The 20,248-nt window shown below is 36.5% G+C and overlaps 1 protein-coding gene across 1 annotated transcript in view; it reads right to left on the bottom strand.

Moving 5' to 3' along the window:
- Positions 1 to 20,248, bottom strand: part of CFAP43 (cilia and flagella associated protein 43) — a 491,704-nt gene that overhangs the window by 179,242 nt on the left and 292,214 nt on the right. The window contains exons 24-27 of the mRNA XM_053717078.1: positions 10,912 to 11,118; positions 5,606 to 5,695; positions 965 to 1,045; positions 20 to 145 (exon numbers count right to left, since the gene is read on the bottom strand). Of these exons, the coding sequence (XP_053573053.1) occupies positions 20 to 145; positions 965 to 1,045; positions 5,606 to 5,695; positions 10,912 to 11,118 (504 nt within the window). The remainder of the gene's footprint in view (positions 1 to 19; positions 146 to 964; positions 1,046 to 5,605; positions 5,696 to 10,911; positions 11,119 to 20,248) is intronic.

Here is a 20,248-nt window from a genome sequence, read left to right on the forward strand (position 1 = left end):
TTTCATATTTTTATCTTACCTTTCTATACTTCTCTTTTTCCTCACTGAGCTCCTTATATTTTTTATCATACTCTTTAAATACTTTTTTTTCATCTTCAGTCCATTCTGCTTCTGGTTTAGATAGAAAAGCTGGCTGTGGGACTTCCTGAGTGCAGAAAGTATATTTGTTAAAGACAACATAAAGCAAATCTAATTTACATATTTAACTGCATATAGAAGGAAATACATACATGCATATAGTACACTGTATGTCTTGCCATGCATGCATGTATTTGTCCCATCTATGGAAAAGGATCTTTTTATGTATTATTCATTCACCTTATGATATACTGCAACACTGCAAACAGATAACAATAGAACAACAACAACATCTTAGAATTCTCCTCTTTCTGTCCCCAGCATGACGGACTACATACATTTACTTAGAAAGAAAAAATGATTGGCACTATGTGAATTAAACACAATGGTTAAACAAAACTGAAAAAAATATTTGTTTCTCTTTTGTGCACTGGTAATGCAAAAACCGACACACAAAGAGTAACAAAAAAAGAATGACTGTACGTGCAAATTAACATAAAATAATATTCAGAAGAATTAAACACTATTTATAAATGTACAAAAATAAAAATAAATATCTTTGCATTCTGACCTGTAACTGAGCTTACTAAAGTTTGGAAATAGAAGTTGTGTGTTAGTGCCTCCTATTGTCTGGACTTTGAAGTTTAAGCTGGATAACTTAGTACTGGGCTATAGAGCAATCCCAAAATAGTTTAGAGAAGAAATTAAAATCAGTTTACTTGCTTCTAGCTTCAAAAGAATAAGGTAGGTTATTAATAATTAGGATTCTGTATACCTGTAAATACTTAATTTAATGTATGATGAATCCACTTAAGAATGTTTAAGATATTTATTTTTCAAAAAGTGTCAATCAGATTTTTGAAATTTGAATAAAAAATGGTCTCACCATTCTTAAGATATCTTCCTTCTTCATCTCCAGCACACCACCCATCATGTCATTAAGAGCACGTTGTTTAGCATTATCCGCCTAAAGGAATCAAAATATAACCCATGATGAATGGATGAAAATAGTGTAAATGATCTCTTATAAAGTGCATTAATAATTAGTCTAGAAATGGTCATTTACAAAAATATTTTATTTTACGTAGTCATTTATATTTAAGTGAATGTAGTAACTGTTTAATAAAACAAGGGGCTGGATTACAAGTGGAGCTCAAAAATATTAGTGCTTTTGTCCGCTAATATCATTTAAGTTAAATCAATAGTTGTAAGTAATATTTTATTGCGCAAAAGGTTAGGGTGCACTAACATCTGGCTGTTGGATAGCACAGGTGGACTAAATCTCTCACATAATAGACTTTTATGAGGGCACACTGAAAAACTCATGCCAACTTTCTCTTGATTGCTAGTTTGAAGGTGCACTAAAGCTCCTCTCAAGTAGTGCATGTATGTATTTACTTGTAAAGCACGGCTAATCACCCGTAAGGGTCTCAAGGCGCTGCTCATTTTATCGACCTCGGAAGGATTAAAGGCTGAGTGGACCTCGCCGGGGATCGAACCTGCAACCCTTGAGTTGCTACAGAGCTCAGCCACAGTGCCTTAGCATGCTGATCTATCTGTCCGGCTTTGTAGTAATAGTGGGGTTTTTAATTACTTTTATACTATGATTTTGGATTGAAGTATAAGCTAAAAACACTGCAGACATACATACAAATGTATGCAAACATATACATATATACATACACACATACACTATATGACCAACAGTATATGGACAACTGTCCATCACACCTATATGGGCGTGTTGGACATCCCATTCCAAAGCCATGGTTATTAATATGGAGATTGTCACACATTTACAGCTGTAACATCCAAAACTATTCTGGGAAGACTTTCACCAATATTTTGGAGTGTTCTGTGGTAATTTGTGCCCATTCACCCAAAAGAACATTTGTAATCTCAGGCACTTATGTTGGGCGAGAAGGTCTGGCTCACAATCTGCATTCCAGTTCATCACAAAGGTGTGCATTGTAGTGGAGGGCAGGGCTCTGTTTAGGCCACTCGAGTGCCTCCACAGTAAACATGTCAAACCATATCTTCATGGACATTGCTTTGTACACAGGGGCACAGTCATGCTGGCACAGAAAAGGACCTGTACACAGGGGCACAGTCATGCTGGCACAGAAAAGGACCTGTACACAGGGGCACAGTCATGCTGGCACAGAAAAGGACCTGTACACAGGGGCACAGTCATGCTGGCACAGAAAAGGACCTGTACACAGGGGCACAGTCATGCTGGCACAGAAAAGGACCTGTACACAGGGGCACAGTCATGCTGGCAAAGAAAAGGACCTCCCCTTCCCCAAACTGTTAATAGTGAAAAACAGTTAAGAGTGAGTGCACCTATTGGATTGAGACAGCTCAACCCTGATAAACAGCTGTTCCTTCAAACAACTGTGAGGGATCGATGGGGTAAAAAACAAGTGAGGGGAGCTGTGTGTATTTCAATACATAAATAATATGAGTTACCGTGACCTTTAAATGAGCTTCTCAAATTGGTTTCAAAATTCAATCATAATATATATTGCGCTGTGATAAGGTAAACAAATAGGTGAAAATTGGGTGAAAAATAGTGAAAATATGACTACAAGAGGTTAAAAAACAAAATATTTAATTGTTGCCATACAAAACAATATTGGACTAGATAATATATTCTTATAGGATAATAAGTGGTAAAGAGCTCTATTACCTTGCGTATATTATATATTAAAATTCCTTAATCAAAAGTTAAAATTGACAATAAATTCACAATAAATTCATGCTATAGTGTTCAAAGCATATGATAAAAACAGATTAAGTTAAAATAATTAACGTAGGAGGTGGAAATAAATGTTCATCTGATGAATTGCAAGTATCTTTTGATGTGACTTTAGATGTGACTTTTAGTTGGAAATGAAATTACTCACAGTTTGCATGAAATAATTTTTCCAGGTGTCTGATTGGTTGAAACAGACAAGCCTTTGTGTGAATAAAATAATTTTTCCGCTGTAGTTAAAACTTGTAGATCGAAATTGTAGATGAAGATAACAACTACTGGATGGTAAAGATGCTGAAACTGTTTACCTAAACTGGGTTTGCAGGAGTTTCAGTTGTTGATAAAACTTGGTTCTGTATATTTAAACTGTTATCTAAGACTTGGTTTGCAGGAGTTTCAGTTGTTGGTATGACTTAATTATAGAAACTGTTTACCTTGTATTTATTTGCTGGAGTTTCTATTTTTCTGGTTGCGTGAGGTGTTTGAACGCTTCTCTTTGTAGGTGTCTGTTTGTAGCTGAAACTATATACCCTCCCAGGGTTTGCTGGAGTTTCAGTGATTGATGGTTGATCTGTAGTGAAACTGTTTACCTTGGAAAGGTTTGCAGGAGTTTCATGATCTTGATAAAGGCTGAAGCTGAAACGCGTAGATTTGCCCCTAGTGTGCACTCCAACAACTCAAGTCTGCATCTGAGACTACCCAGGATTGAACACGAAAAAATCCGTTACTGGTGATTGCTATACACCGAGCACTACAAGACTTAAAGTGGACACTCACCAGACCTGAAGCTCCAGCAAACCTTGAAAAAGGTATACAGCTCCAGCAACTCTTAAGAAAAGATTTTTATAACCAACAGGTGGTCTGAAACTCCTGCAAACCTTTCCAAGGTAAACAGTTTCACTACAGATCAACCATCAATCACTGAAACTCCAGCAAACCCAGTTTAGGTAAACAGTTTCAGCATCTTTACCATCCAGTAGTTGTTATCTTCATCTACAATTTCGATCTACAAGTTTTAACTACAGCGGAAACATTATTTTATTCACACAAAGGCTTGTCTGTTTCAACCAATCAGACACCTGGAAAAATGATTTCATGCAAACTGTGAGTAATTTCATTTCCAACTAAAAGTCACATCTAAAGTCACATCAAAAGATACTTGCAATTCATCAGATGAACATTTATTTCCACCTCCTACGTTACATACAGAACCAAGTTTTATCAACAACTGAAACTCCTGCAAACCCAGTTTAGATAAACGGTTTCAGCATCTTTACCATCCAGTAGTTGTTATCTTCATCTACAATTTCGATCTACAAGTTTTAACTACAGCGAAAAATTATTTTATTCACATAAAGGCTTGTCTGTTTCAACCAATCAGACACCTGAAAAAATTATTTCATGCAAACTGTGAGTAATTTCCTTCCCCAAACTGTTGCCACAAAGTGGTCTAAAATGTCCTTGTATCCTGTAGCATTAAGATGGCCATTCACTGGAACTTAGGGGCCTGGCCCAAACCCTGAAAAACAGCCCAGATCATTATCCCACCTCAACAAAACTTTACAGTAAGCACAATGGATTCCAATAGGTGTTGTCCTACTGGCATCTGGCACAACCATATTCTTTCATCAGACTGACAAATAGTTAAGCAGGATTCGTCACTACAGAGAACTTCTTTCCACTGCTCCAGAGTCCAGTGGCGGAGTGCTTTACACCAATCCAGCCGATGCTTGGCCATGGAAACTCATTTCATGAATCTCCCGATGCACAGTTCTTGTGCTGATGTTGCTTCCAGAGGCAATTTGAAACTTTGTAGTGAGTGATGATAGTTTACTTTTACACACTGCATGCTTCAGCACTCGGCAGCCAACTTTTATTTCCATATTGTTGCTACTAGATGCTTCCAACTCACAATAATATCACTTATGTTTGATTGGCGCAGATCTCATAGGGCAGAAGTTTTATAAACTAACTTGAGGCAAGGCTGGTATCCTATGACAGTGCCATGTTTAAAGCACTGTGCTTTTCAGTATGTCCCCTTGTAATGCCAATGTTTGTCTATAGAGATTTTCTGGCAATGTGCACCTGTTAGCAATGGGTGTGGCTGAATCACTTGTAATCAATAATTAGTGGGAGTTTCCACATGCTTTTGGCTATATAGTGTATGTGTTTGTGTGTGTGAGTGTTTATACACCTTTGAGCACTTTTTAGGCACCTTGTCATATACCATATCCATTTAAATAAGTGTAAACACATTTTGTTTTAATAATAAATATTTATTTGACATTTAATATATATATATATATATGTGTGTGTGTGAAATACTTTAGCGAATATATTTTGCTTGTATTTTAGTATGCATATTTCCAAGCATTAAGACTTTACATCAAGTCTCCAAAAACTCGTCACTACCTTTGCTTAAAGTATAGAGCACAATAAAATAATGCCTGGCATGCCAATAGTCTCTTGTTAACATTTTTTTAAATACCACTTGTACCAGGTTCTTCACTAGCCCAAGGAGTTTTATATCCCAGCACCCCTTTATAATGCCATTAGATGATGCTTCAAAAGCATCTAAATGCACAAAGAACAGGACATTAATACGTTGAATAGAATAGAAACGTTAAATATAAAATTTAGAAAAATGTTCTGTTATAATCAAAGTTTGCCTTTCAAAATGTAACAGGAAATAGTCTCTAGCACAAACAAATGCAAGTAAACCTAAATCACTGCTTTTCACACTGTATCACAAATAGAATTCTATGTTCTTACTTGTGCAGCCAGGCGCTTTTCTTCCTCCTGTTTGGCCAGCTGTTCTGCTTCTGCTTTCTGTTCAGCGGTTAGAATTTTTTCTACTTTTATCTGTAACCATAAATAATATAAGAATAAATGTGAATTAAAGGGACAGTCTACCAGAGAATTGTTATTGTTTTAAAAGATAGATAATCCCTTTATTACCCATTCCCCAGTTTTGCATAACCAACACAGTTATATTAATATACTTTTTACCTCTGTGATTACCTTGTATCTAGGAACCTTCTTCCAGCCCCCTGATCACATGACTGTGACTGTTTATTATCTATTGTCTTAAATTTAGCATAGTTTTGTGCTAAATCTTAAATAACCCCTTGTGCCTGAACACAGTGTTATCTATATGGCCCACGTGTACTTTCTGTCTCTTTGTGTTGAAAAGAGATTTATAAAGCACTTGATAAGAGGCAGCCCTCAAAAGCTTAGAAATTAGCATATGAGTCTACCTATGTTTAGTTTAAACTAAGAATACCAAGAGAAAAAAGCAAATACATTTGATGATAAAAGAAAAAAGTCCTATCTGAATAATGAAAGTTTAATTTATACTAGTGGCGGGGGCATTGCGGCATGCGCGCGCCGCATTTAGCCGGTAATGCTTTTACTCAATGGAAAGGAGGGAGAGGGTGGGTGTCATCAAACATGCTGGGGAAGGGATCTGGGAGGGGGAGGGTGGGTAGGGTATTGGGGGGGGCAGCTACACTACAGAAAATATAATTTTTACATTCTAAAAATAAAAAAAAAACCCCACATTTTTGGGGGCTAATTGGGTACTGGCACACAGCAGCTTGTACCCAATATGGCGGCAAATAGGTAGAGGGGGGAGGGTTAGAGAGCTGTATGGGGGGAATCAGGGAGGTTGGGGGCTAGGGGGGATCCTACACAACAGAATAAGTTTTTTTTTGTTTTGTTTTTTAAAAAAAAAACAATAAACTTTAATTTTAGTACTGGCAGACTTTCTGCCAGTACTTAAGATGGCAGGGACAATTGTGGGGTGGGGGAGGAAAGAGAGCTGTTTGGGAGGGATCAGGGGGTGGGATGTGTCAGGTGGGAGGCTGATCTCTACACTAAAGTTAAAATTAACCCTGTAAGATCCCTACAAGCTACCTAATTAACCCCTTCATTGCTGGGCACAATTCACGTGTGGTGCGCAGCAGCATTTAGCGACCTTCTTATTACCAAAAAGCAACGCCAAAGCCATATATGTATGCTATTTCTGAACAAAGGGATCCCAGAGAAGAATTTACAACCATTTGTGCCATAATTGCACAAGCTGTTTGTAAATAATTTCAGTGAGAAACCTAAAATTTGTGAAAAAGTTTGTGAAAAAGTGAATGTTATTTTTATTTGATTGCATTTGGCGGTGAAATGGTGGCATGAAATATACCAAAATGGGCCTAGCTCAATACTTTGGGTTGTCTACTACACTAAAGCTAAAATTAACCCTACAAGCTCCCTAATTAACCCCTTCATTGCTGGGCATAATACACGTGTGGTGCGCAGCGGCATTTAGCGGCATTCTAATTACCAAAAAGCAACGCCAAAGCCATATATGTCTGCTATTTTTTAAAAAAGGGGTTCCCAGAGAAGCATTTACAACCATTTGTGCCATAATTGCACAAGTTGTTTGTAAATAATTTCAGTGAGAAACCTAAAATTGTGAAACATAAGTTTTTTTGTTTTTTTTTATCGCATTTAGGGGTGAAATGGTGGCATGAAATATACCAAAATGGGCCTAGATCAATACTTGGGGTTATCTACTACACTACACTAAAGCTAAAATTAACCCTACAAGCTCCCTACAAGCTCCCTAATTAACCCCTTTACTGCTGGGCATAATACACGTGTGGTGCGCAGTGGCATTTAGCGGCCTTCTAATTACCAAAAAGTAACACCAAAGCCATATATGTCTGCTATTTCTGAACAAAGGGGATCCCAGAGAATCATTTACACCCATTTGTGCCATAATTGCACAAGTTGTTTGTAAATAATTTCAGTGAGAAACCTAACGTTGGTGAAACAATTGTTTTTATTTGATTGCATTTAGGGGTGAAATGGTGGCATAAAATATACCAAAATGGGCCTAGATCAATACTTTGAGATGTCTTCTAAACAAAAATATATACATGTCAAGGGATATTCAGGGATTCCTGAAAGATATCAGTGTCCCAATGTAACTAGCGCTAATTTTGAAAAAAGTGGTTTGGAAATAGCATTGTGCTACTTGTATTTATTGCCTTATAACTTGCAAAAAAAGCAAAGAACATGTAGACATTGGGTATTTCTAAACTCAGGACAAAATTTAGAAACTATTTAGCATGGATGTTTTTTGGTGGTTGTAGATGTGTAACAGATTTTGGGGGTCAAAGTTAGAAAAAGTGTGTTTTTTCCATCTTTTCCTCATATTTTATATTTTTTTATAGTAAATTATAAGATATGATGAAAATAATGATATCTTTAGAAAGTCCATTTAATGGCGAGAAAAACGGTATATAATATGTGTGGGTACAGTAAATGAGTAAGAGAAAAATTACAGCTAAACACAAGCACTGCAAAAATGTAAAAATATCCTTGGTCCCAAACGGACAGAAAATATGCACAGCATAACTTGTAAATTAAGTACACTGGATGTGCACTTAAAAATGCATACTTATAAGTACAAAATACAAAGCAGAATTCTTATTTCTTCGTAAAATGGGCTGAAAATGGGCATTCCATAGGCTTATATGAAATTGTCACACTACAGATCTCACTACAGATCTCACAGGTGGCAAGCTTTTATCAAAACACTCAGAATACTTATAACCCTAACAAAAAAACACATTAATACTAAAATATAGGCGGCTGTAAGATGCTATATGCAAAAAGCAGCACAATGTGATTTATATTAACTGCAGGATTTACTTTTTAAAGTGGCCCACTGCTCACTGCTAACCTCGCTCCATGGAACAAAATGTTTCCCCTTCCAGTGAGCTCTAATACATTCAATAGGAGGCATCTCGCCACTCGCTGGGACTGCCCCATATTTTATGATAATGCCACCAAAGCAGCCCCTGCCCAAGTCGGTGAGAAAAACCACATCTGATCTAGCGAAGTTTAGATCATAGGGTCCTAGCACCTTTCAGTATTATAACATTTAAGCTTTGCACTTTCTATTTAATATTTCAATAAATTTAGATTTAGATCCAGAAGTGATTTTATAAATTCTGAGTACTGTGTGTTTTTAAAGTTTCTGTGTTATTTCAACAAATTAGGATAATAATGTTTCTGTGTTTCTTTTACAACTTACATTTCAATTTGTATTTTCTCTATTGTAAAATAAAACACAGCATCAGAAAGTGTCAGGAACAGGGGAGTTCCCTGGGCTGAACAGGGGAGTTCCTATGGTACACCTTAAGCTCTCTCACAAGTCTTGTGAAATTATGTAAGCATTTTAAGCAAGCTCACCAGTGTATGCAGGTGAAGTTTGCTCAAAATTCACAATACACCTATTTAACTGAGAGAAAATTAATATATATTAAACTATAGGCAAAAGCAAGTTAAATTGTGAAAACATTTCAGTTTAATTTGTAATTGATGCAAACTGAGCCTTTGGGGCATATTTATCAAGCTCCGAATAGAGCTTGATGCCCTGTGCACAAAGACCGCTGCTCCATAACCTGTCCGCCTGCTCTGAGCAGGCGGACAGACATCACCGGAAATCAACCCGATCGAGTACGATTGGGTTGATTGACACCCCCCTGCTGGCGGCCGATTGGCCGTGAGTCTGCAGGGGGCGGCATTGCACCAGCAGCTCTTGTGAGCTGCTGGTGCAATGCTGAATACGGCGAGCGTATTGCTCGCCGTATTCAATGAGGTCTGTCGGACCTGATCCGCACTGTCGGATCAGGACCGACAGGCCTTGATAACTTGGGGCCAATATATCAGCCCCAGGTGTTCTCTAGTTACATTCTCTCTCCCCTGTCAAATTATGTATCCCAGAAAGCCTCATTACTTTCTATATAAGGCACCTTCTCTTCTCTCTGGGACTTCGGGGTTCCGCATTTTTTATTACAGAATTCAGTGAATTCAGCCCCTGTGCTATAATTTCTCTCCAAACTAAAGAATATTTTCTTACCGTGTCCATAGAAAAGTTCTCTGGGAAACTGAAACTGTCAGTTTTTAAATTTTATTTTAAATAGAAGAAATACAAAGTGCAATTTACTTTGTAAAAGATACACATAAACATATAATGTATGATTCTAATTTGTTAAAGGTACACAGAAACTATAAAAGCATAATCAGAATTTGTAAAATCACAATCGTAAATACACTGCTGTATACAAAATAAAATACAATATAGAAAGTGCAAAGTTTAAATGTAATAAAACATAGTTTAAAGTATAAAGTAATATAAAATGCAAAGCACAAAGTGTAATGCAACAAATCTGTCATATCATGTAGTGCTATATTGTACTGGGCTTGTCTCTCCTTCACATACAGAAATGCAGGGAACCCCCCCTTGAGAAGTATAGCAAAATCTGCCTTTGAAGAATTTTACTAGGGATCTGAAAGTATTGGAGGATCATTTTATATCTTATCACCTGAGCGAAGAGCTATACATCATCAGGCCCTAGCCTGATCCCATGCTGTCTACATGTTGACTATATTATTTTAAAATTCTCACTACATATTAAAGCAGGGATAGGGTACAACCCAAAACAGTTTTAAATTAGCTTAAATGGGGTATTTATAGCATATTTTACCATATGTTTCAAGATCTGATAGGCTGAAAGGGACTTTTTTTTTTAGCCTGTTAACTGACCATACAATAATAAAACTCAGTCCAGTTGGGGTAAATGGCTGATAAAAGTAGTGTACATTTCTTCTGTCTTCTTGCATTTCATGGCTGGATATTTTACTTCCTATCTTTTCCAAGACTGGAGTCTCAAAATGCTAATACTATATTTGCAGGTTATTCTACTTACCCATCTTTTCTGAGACTGACATTTTGAATGCTAATCTTTATACCACTAAAGTGTCAACTTTATATACTTTTCTCTGTCCAGTCTATTTATCAAAGGTTATCATTGTTACGTGTCATTTTATCAAAAAGCTGAACTGAATAACATAGGTGAGTTATTAATTACTTTTTACTCCCTTTGGACTTGTTATCAATATACAAACAAATGAGATGTCTATGTTTTATATATATATATATATATATATATAATAGTTCATCTGTGTACATGGCCAACTGAATCACACACACACACAACTCTGTTAAATACCTCATAATCTTCTACAGTTAGATCTCTCTCTGGTTTTTCATTTTCTGTAAATGTTGGTTGAAATATTTTTTCTTGTATATTTAGCTCTGTCATGATTTCCTGGATCCTCTGGTTTCTTTCTTTCACTCGAGAAATTTCTTGCTCCTTTTGCTTGTACACCATATCAAACTCTTTATTGAAAGATGTCTTGACATTGTGGATTATGTTCTACATAAACACAAAACACTTCTTGTTAAAACAGATAATCAGATTTATACATACGATAATCAATTCCTTTATACTTGTTCTGGTGGATATATTACATTATACCATATACAGTGGACAGACACTTCACAGAAGTCTTTAGGTTCCTTCTCCTCCCCAGTATATAAGTTAATTTATAGTCAAGCTAGATTCTTTTTATGAGAGAAAAGGAGAAAGAAGATTGTCTCAAAACATGACTTTAGAATAACAGACCAGGTATAAGACACGTGCTTCTGTGTTGGGATCCATATTATTAGCCCCATTTAAGAAGGTGCATGTGGATAAGGATTCCAAGCAGGGAATCTGTTCGCCATCCTGTACTGTCAGTGAGCTAGCATCTGCTGGCAGTTTGGCTGGTTTGTTTCCCATATAAAACTCTTTATTGAAAGATGTCTTGACAGTGTGAACTATGTTCTGGGGTAACACAAACCACTTCTTGTTAAAGCAGATAATCAGATTAAACAGATTTATATCAGAAACAATTCCTTCATATTTGATCTGGTAGGTATGTTGCATTGTACCACATACAGTGGACAGACACTACACATAAGTATTTATGTTTCTTCTCCTCCCCTATATATAAGTCCATTTATAGTCAAGCTAGATAATATTTGGAGAGGAAAGGAGACTAGAGTAGTCTTATTAGTCCAGTAGTTTAATATTAAAATAACAAGTGTATTGCAGTATGCAGTAATACCTTTTTATTGGACTAACATTATATAGTAAAAGACAAGCTTTCTAGAGTTCCCTCTCTATCTCAGGTCTGAAGCAACACTGATGTTGTGAAAGAAGCGAGGGCTATAAAGACAGGAGGTGGTATAATATAAGATCAGGGAAAGAAGGAGTAGGGTGTCCTAAATAGCAGAAGATCAGTCTGATGATAATGAATGCTGGGGGGTTGATAATGACAAAAACAAACCCCAGATACATTTAAAACAGATAATTGCATGCTGAGATATACTGTATGTAAATTACATATTCATATATAAAATTCACAGGCAGTCAATGATGTGAACATGTACATATGTGTACAAGCCAATAACATATGTAAGGGGGCTTACTATATAAAACTTTGATAGTGTGACAAAAAACTACTATCAGCCCTGGGTTTAAATATGTTTTCCATTCCTGGGAGCAGTTAATGTTCCCTTTCAGTATTTTAATTGTGAGGTTTCCAATGCAGTGACCAGTCTGTGTGAAACGGTGTACAACTGGGGTGTAGTATTTTTTTTCTTTGTGGTGTTTAATTGATTGTCTAGCAGGTTTAACCCAAGGTGCAGTTTTTGTCCAGCTTCCCAAGTCACATGCTGTGCGCTGTATCATGTATACCACATTTGCAGACATAAATGAGTACTCTCCCATAATATTTTAAATTTTGTGATTATGACTGGCTGTGGTGGCACAGTTTGCAAAGTGCTTTATCGCAATGGTTGGTGTCATTCTGTATGGTGACTAGTTTACTACGGATCAGTTTATGTTTAGGTTAGGTGGTTGATTAAGTACCAATATTGGGGGTTGGGGTAAAATTTCTTTAAGTGTGGTATCCTCTTCAAGCAGTGGATGTAGATCTTTTATGATTTTTCGTATGTTCTCTAGAACAAGATTGAATGTGACTACTAAAGGAGATTGTGTTGTGCTTTCCTTCATTTTGTATTGCAGTAGTTGTTCACGTGGTGTTTTTGGGGCAGATGTTATTTTTTTGTTTATTGTCCTTGTCTTATAGCCCTTTTCTCTAAATGATTCAGACAGTTGGATTTTTATCACGGTCCTCATTATCAGAGCAGATCGGATGGTATCTGATAGTTTGTCTATAGATGATGGCTTGTTTGGTATGACTGGGATGAAAGCTGGTTCTGTAAAGGTAACTACATCTTTCTGTGTTTTTTTGTAGAAGGAAGAATGGAGTTTGCAATTGTTTAAGGCTATTGTGCAGTCCAAGAAGCTAACACTATGCTTTGAAAAGTTAATTTTTAGTTTAATTGATGGATGGAATGAGTTATGGAAGGTTTGCAAATTTTCTTCTCTTTCTGTTCATATGATGAAATTATTTATAAGATTTATGGGGGTGACTAGTTAGGAAACTCTGAAGAGGATTGTCTTCAAACATAACTAGGCACTTTCTGTGTAGGAATCCATAAATGAGCCCCATTAAAGGAGATGTTGATGAACAAGGTTCCCAGGCATGGAATTCAGAATTTGCTGCTGGAAGTTAAGATTGAAGAAGAACTTACAATAAATTGCATGAGAGATTGGATTGTCAGTTACTGCAGGTGTATCAGTCTGGAGTGATTTAACTCGTACGACAGCTGCTTCTTTATTTGTAGTTGAATATATTGATTTGCGATATATAAATCTGGGTTTCTTTCATACTCTTGTATTATATTCATATATTTGGAACAGGTAGGTTAGTGTCAAAGCAACCTATATGAAGGCATAAATGCAGAGAAAATAAAATGCCTAGGTTTGAGGAAGTGGAGGCAACAAAGCTTTCTTAGCTATTTCAGCTTGCAAAGAGGCTAAATAATTGGATTAAAAAAAGAACATATGCAAGAAAAATAGCCTCATTGTACACTTTAAAACATTCTTATTGCCATTTAAGGAAACATAATCAACAAAAAGGTACATTAAATTAAGGCTTACATAGCCTGCACAGAACATGGTTCAGGTAAAGAATGACTGAGATTACATGGATTCCGGTAAAATCTGAGAAGAAAGCACATCTGAGGAGATGAAAGTAATTACAATAACCATGAGAAATAGCATTGCTTACCCAAGGGGTTTCAGGTGCTGTGAAATAAATTAAATATAGACCTAAGGACGTAAACCTGCCCCGATAGGAAGGGAATACATAGGAATGGCTTAAAAAAACAAGTATAATTGGCCTTAACTTGTGTAGTTGTTTTTAATGCCATTGCTAATTCCGCCTTAAAGCAAATTCAGCTTGTCTATCTAGAGGATCCTTTAGAAGAGCTAATCATATGCTTAAATGTATCTCAATTTAACTTAGGCACATGTTCACACTTTTGCAAATCATATATGGTCAAAAGTGTAATGTTTGAGTCTGGAAAAATAATAAATCCAATTGTCTGGTCTAGTCCCATTTGTCGGACATAAGGTCTGATGAAAACCTCTGTACCCTTTAGTATTAGCAATAAACCATTTAAGTAAAGGGCTAATGGTTTTAATATCACTCTTAAGATCAAATGATAAGAGTTAATTAAAGCAAATGCTTGGTATGTTTGACATCCTGAGGTATAGACACAACTTTTCACCTTCTTATACTAATGGTAACTAATGAGTCATAAAAAAGCAATGTCTGCCAGTGTCTGAACACCTATAGGAAACAAAAGAGATAGGAAAGAACCTAAGTCTATTTGTTTTTGTGGCAATATTAGCTTAGATTCTGCAACGGTGGACTGATTAAACAAAATAAAATCTTCCACATGAGTATTGTTTACCATACAATGTGTTTCACCACTAAACTACTCTTTGCACACAGGGCAAAATTCCCCCAAAGGTACTTCTGAAGCACCTTAATCCTCTAGTTTATGGGACATAATCTACGAAAGAAAAGATGAACTTCAACAAAGAGCCAAAAATACTAGCAATAGTTATACACGTCTGCATTACACATGCAGCAAGAGAGAAGGAAATAATTCCAGAGCTGAAAGGGACTCATCAGTAGCACTATTTGAGTGACAAAAAGAAAAAAACAAACAAATGTAATAAAATGTAATAAATGTAACTTAACTTCTGCAGTTCAATTTTCAGGACAGAAACAAAAATGTTATGAAATAATGAAAAATGTGAATAAGCTGTACATACTACACAGTGATATAACTGCAGTAAACTGCAACCATTTTTAAGCCACAAACATGCATCTTGAGGCACACTAAGTATGGCAAATGCACACTACAAGCCGGTGTGAAAATCAAACAAAACAGCAAAGAACAGGGACAATCCCTTACACACAGAAGACCCTCACAGAACAAGGCCGCCATTTATAGACCTCTGGGATCTAACCAATGAAAAACATTTATGTTTAGGGCTCTGCAAGTTGGGATACAAACTGGTTGCAGGTTACCCTAATGGAAGTTAGAGGGAAGAAGATTCAGTAACAGTAATAGGGTTACAGACTTCTTTCTTTATCTGTGCAATACCAATCAAGTTGCAGAAATACGTTCCAAGCAGGTAGAAATATATCTAAACTACAGAAAAACAGCTGCACACTACTAAGGCCTCACATTAAAAACACTGCTGTATTAAAACAATTAAAAAAAAACACATGGAGGTGACCTGTAGTCTTGTGTATTTTAAGACAATTACAGACTCTAATCCTATGATCAAATAACTCAACGGCATTGTGGATAATGTAGTCCTTCTCCCTCTTCCAGTAGAGTTCACAGAGGACTTGTGGAGCGGCAGATTCAACTGGTTAGAAACATATCTAAATGCAGACGCAAAAGGAGGTGAAACATAGGTAAAAGGTCTGCAGTCTTCTGGAAATGTTCTGTTAACCTCAAGTGGCATAAGGCAATAACGAGACCAGTTCTCAATACTTATTTTTAATAAGGAACACAACAAATTACAGTCTTCGTGCTAAGAAATGTATAGATATGCACTGTTTTCTTTAGATCAGCATTAAAACATAGCGGACAAGTCTTTGCAAGCACATTATTAAACGTACAAAGCAATATATTTACTATAAATACAAATAGCTCTACAGTGAGTAAATAACTCAAGTTAACAAAGTGTTATGCATTTTTTTTAAAAAAAATGTAACATGTGAGAGCTAATATTATAGGATTTAGATAAACCTCTCAATGGAATATTATATGTTAACATCATTAACTGCATGCAGGGAAATGCAACAAAATATCCCTCATTGTGCACTTAACATTTTAAAGTGCCTCTATTAGAATAGCTTGTACTCCATATAGTGAGCCAGAATCAGCTAGGAAGTGTTTAAGTTGCATTCAAAATGGTGATGGTAGAAGGGTATGGCAATTTACATTATAGGTATATATAGGAATCAAGTGCCCTACAGGTGTTTTGGGAGGTTGCAAACTTTTGACTTTCTGAATCAAACTTATATTAAAGGGACACTCCAGTCAAAATAAACTTTTATTATTCAGTTAGAGCATGCAGTTTGAAGACACTTTCCAATTTACAGTCTTTTTATATGCACACTTTCTGGGGAACAAAATCCTACTGAGAATGTGCACAAGCTCACAGGGTATACGTATACTAGTCTGTGATTGGCTGATGTCTGTCACATGATACGAGGGGGCGGAAAATGGGAGAAAAAATACATTTGTCAGAAAAAAATCTTATGCTTATATGAAATTTAGAATAGGTTTTACCAAATTGTCTTTTTATTATGCACTTGTTAATTATGTAATTCTACTGCACTGAGTAATTATTTAAGGAATACGCAGGGTTAATTTAAATTAAAGCAGAGTGTCCAAAATTGTATTCTTGAACCAGATATACAATTTCTTTCATGTAATTGGCAAGAGTCGAGCTAGTGACGTATGGGATATACAATCCTACCAGGAGGGGCAAAGTTTCCCAAACCTCAAAATGCCTTTAAATACACACCTCACCACACCCACAATTCAGTTTTACAGACTTTGCCTCCCTATGGAGGTGGTGAAGTAAGTTTGTGCTAAGATTTCTACGTTGATATGCTCTTCTCAGCATTTTGAAGCCCGATTCCTCTCAGAGTACAGTGTTTGTTAGAGGGATGTGAAGAGAGTATCACCTATTGATTCTATGGTTTTCCTCACAGGAATTCTTTTCAAAGGTTCTCTGTTATCGGTCGTAGAGATTCATCTCCTACCTCCCTTTTCAGATCGACGATATACTCTCATATTCCATTACCTCTACTGATAACCGTTTCAGTACTGGTTTGGCTATCTGCTATATGTGGATGGGTGTCTTTCGGTAACTATGTTTTCATTACTTAAGACACTCTCAGCTATGGTTTGGCACTTTATGTATTAATATAAAGTTTTAAATATATGTATTGTACTTATATTTGCCATGAGTCAGGTTTATGTATATTTCCTTTTGCAGACTATAAGTTTCAAAATTGGGAAACATATTTAGGAAGTTATTTTTCTTACCTGGGGTATAGTCTTTTCTTCAAATTGACTGCTTTTCCATTAATTTTCGTGGGCAAAATTAGGCTTGCAAGGTCTCAAAATGCTGATATTTATTGCGTCATTCTTTTTTGCCGCGAAGGTACGTACGGTGACACAAATTCGTAATTTCCGGCGTCTTAGTTGACACCAGGTTTCCTTGCACAAGGTTGAGTCTGCCATGACGCGAGTTGCAGCATTTCCGGATGTTGTTAGCGCCAAAAAATTTCATTTTGCGTTGTGCGTCATATAATTTAATTATTTAAACCCGACTTCCTATATGCCTCTTGCCTTTTTTTTTATGCTCAGAGGGTTATGCTGTTTGCATTTTTTCCCATTCCTGAAACTGCCATATAATGAAATTGATAATTTTGCTTTATATGTTGTTTTTTTCTCTTACATTTGCAAGATGTCTCAATCTGATCCTGTCTCAGAAACCACTGTTGGAACCCTGCTGCCTGATAACAGTTCTACCAAAGCTAAATGTATCTGTTGTAAGTTAGCGGAGATTATATCTCCAGCTGTAGTATGTAACAGTTGTCATGATAAGTTTTACATGCAGAGAATGTATCCATCAGTACTAGTACAATGCTTTTTGTTCCTTCAACATCTATTGTACATGATATTCCTGTGAATATAAAAGATTTTATTGCTAATGCGATTCAGAAAGCTTTGTCTGCTATTCTGCCTTCTAATAAACGTAAAAGGTCTTTTAAAACTTTTCATAAGGTTGATGAAATTTCAAATGACCGACAACATACTGAATTATCCTCCTCTGATGAGGATCTATCTGGTTCAGAAGATCCTACCTCAGATATTGACAAAGACAAATCTACTTATCTCTTTAAGATGGAGTATATTCGTTCCTTGTTAAAAGAGGTGTTGATTACTTTGGATATTGAGGAAACTAGACCTCTTGATACTAAAACTAGTAAACAGTTAAATTCTGTTTATAAACCTCCTGTGGTTACTCCAGTGGTTTTTCCAGTTCCTAATGCTATTTCTGATATGATTTCAAAGGAATGGAATAGGCCTGGTACTTCTTTTAGTCCTTCTAGGTTTAAAAAGTTGTATCCTTTGCCAGCAGTTAGATTGGGGTTTTGGGAAAAAATCCCCAAAATTGATGGGGCTATTTCTACTCTTGCCAAACGTACTACTATTCCTATTGAAGATGGTACTTCTTTTAAGCACCCTTTAGATAGGAAACTTGAATCTTATCTAAGGAAAGCTTATTTATTTTCTGGCTACATTTTTAGGCCTGCTATATCCATGGATGATGTTGCAGCTGTATCAACTTTTTGGTTGGAAAGCTTAGCGCAACAGGAAACAGATTCTGATTTGTATAGCATTGTTCGCTTGCTTCAATATGCTAATCATTTTATCTGTAATGCTATTTTTGATATCATCAATATTGATGTTAAAGCTATGTCTTTAGCTATTTTAGCTAGAAGAGCTTTGTGGCTCAAATATTGGAATGCTGACATGGTATTTAAATCTAGATTACTATCTCTTTCTTTCCAAGGTAACAATTTATTTGGTTCTCAGTTGGATTTAATTATTTCAACTGTCACTGGGGGGAAGCTAGTTTTTTTACCTCAGGATAAAAGATCTAAGGGTAAATCTAAAGCTTCTAATCGTTTTCGTTCTTTTCGTCAGAATAAGGAACAGAAAGCCAATCCTTCCCCCAAAGAATCTGGTTCCAAATGGAAACCTTCTCCAAGTTGGAATAAATTCAAGCCTTTTAAGAAACCAAAGCCAGCCCCCAAGTCCGCATGAAGGTGCGGCCCTCATTCCAGCTCAGCTGGTGGGGGGCAGATTAAAATTTTTCCAAAACATTTTGGGCAGATTCTGTCCAAAATCCAAAAGTATTGTCTCTCAAGGGTATCAAATAGGTTTCAGAGTAAGACCTCCTGTGAGAAGATTTTTTCTCTCACACGTTCCAGCAAATCCAGTGAAGGCTCAGGCTTTTCTGAAGTGTGTTTAAGATCTAGAGCTTTCAGGGGTAATCAAACCAGTTCCGTTTCAGGAACAGGGTCTGGGGTTTTATTCAAATCTATTCATTGTCCCAAAAAAAGAAAATTCATTCAGGCCAGTTCTGGATCTGAAAATTTTGAATCGTTTTGTAAGAGTGCCAACTTTCAAAATGGTGACTATAAAGACTATTCTGCCTTTTGTTCAGCAAAGTCATTATATGTCCACGATAGACTTACAGGATGCATATCTTCATTGAATCTTCCGATTCATCCAGACCACTATCGATTTCTGAGATTCTCTTTTCTAGACAAGCATTACCAATTTGTCACTCTTCTGTTTGGCCTAGTGACAGCTCCAAGAATTTTTTCAAAGGTTCTCGGTACCCTACTCTCTGTAATCAGAGAACAGGGTATTGCGGTGTTTCCTTATTTGGATGATATCTTGGTACTAGCTCAGTCTTTACATTCTGCCGAATCTCACACAAATCAACTACTGTTGTGTCTTCAAAGACATGGTTGGAGGATCAATTTACCAAAAAGTTCCTTGATCCCTCAGACAAGGGTCACCTTTTTAGGTTTCCAGATAGATTCAGTGTCCATGACTCTGTCTCTAACAGACAAGAGATGAATAAAATTGGTTTCACCTTGTCAAAACCTTCAGTCTCAATAATTCCTTATAGTGGCTATGTGCATGGAAGTTTTAGGTCTCATGACTGCAGCATCGGACGAGATCCCCTTTGCTCATTTTCATATGAGATCTCTTCAGCTTTGTATGCTGAATCAATGGTGCTGGGATTATACAAGGATATCACAATTAATATCCTTAAATCCCAATGTTTGACTCTCTCTAGCTTGGTGGTTAAATCACCATCGTATAGCTCAAGGGGCCTCCTGTTCGTCCAACCTGGACTGTAATCACAACAGATGCAAATCTTTCAGGTTGGGGAGCTGTCTGGGGTTCTCTGACAGCACAAGGGG

Source organism: Bombina bombina, chromosome 6 (genome assembly GCF_027579735.1).
Source record: "Bombina bombina isolate aBomBom1 chromosome 6, aBomBom1.pri, whole genome shotgun sequence".
Taxonomy (NCBI): Eukaryota; Metazoa; Chordata; class Amphibia; order Anura; family Bombinatoridae; genus Bombina; species Bombina bombina.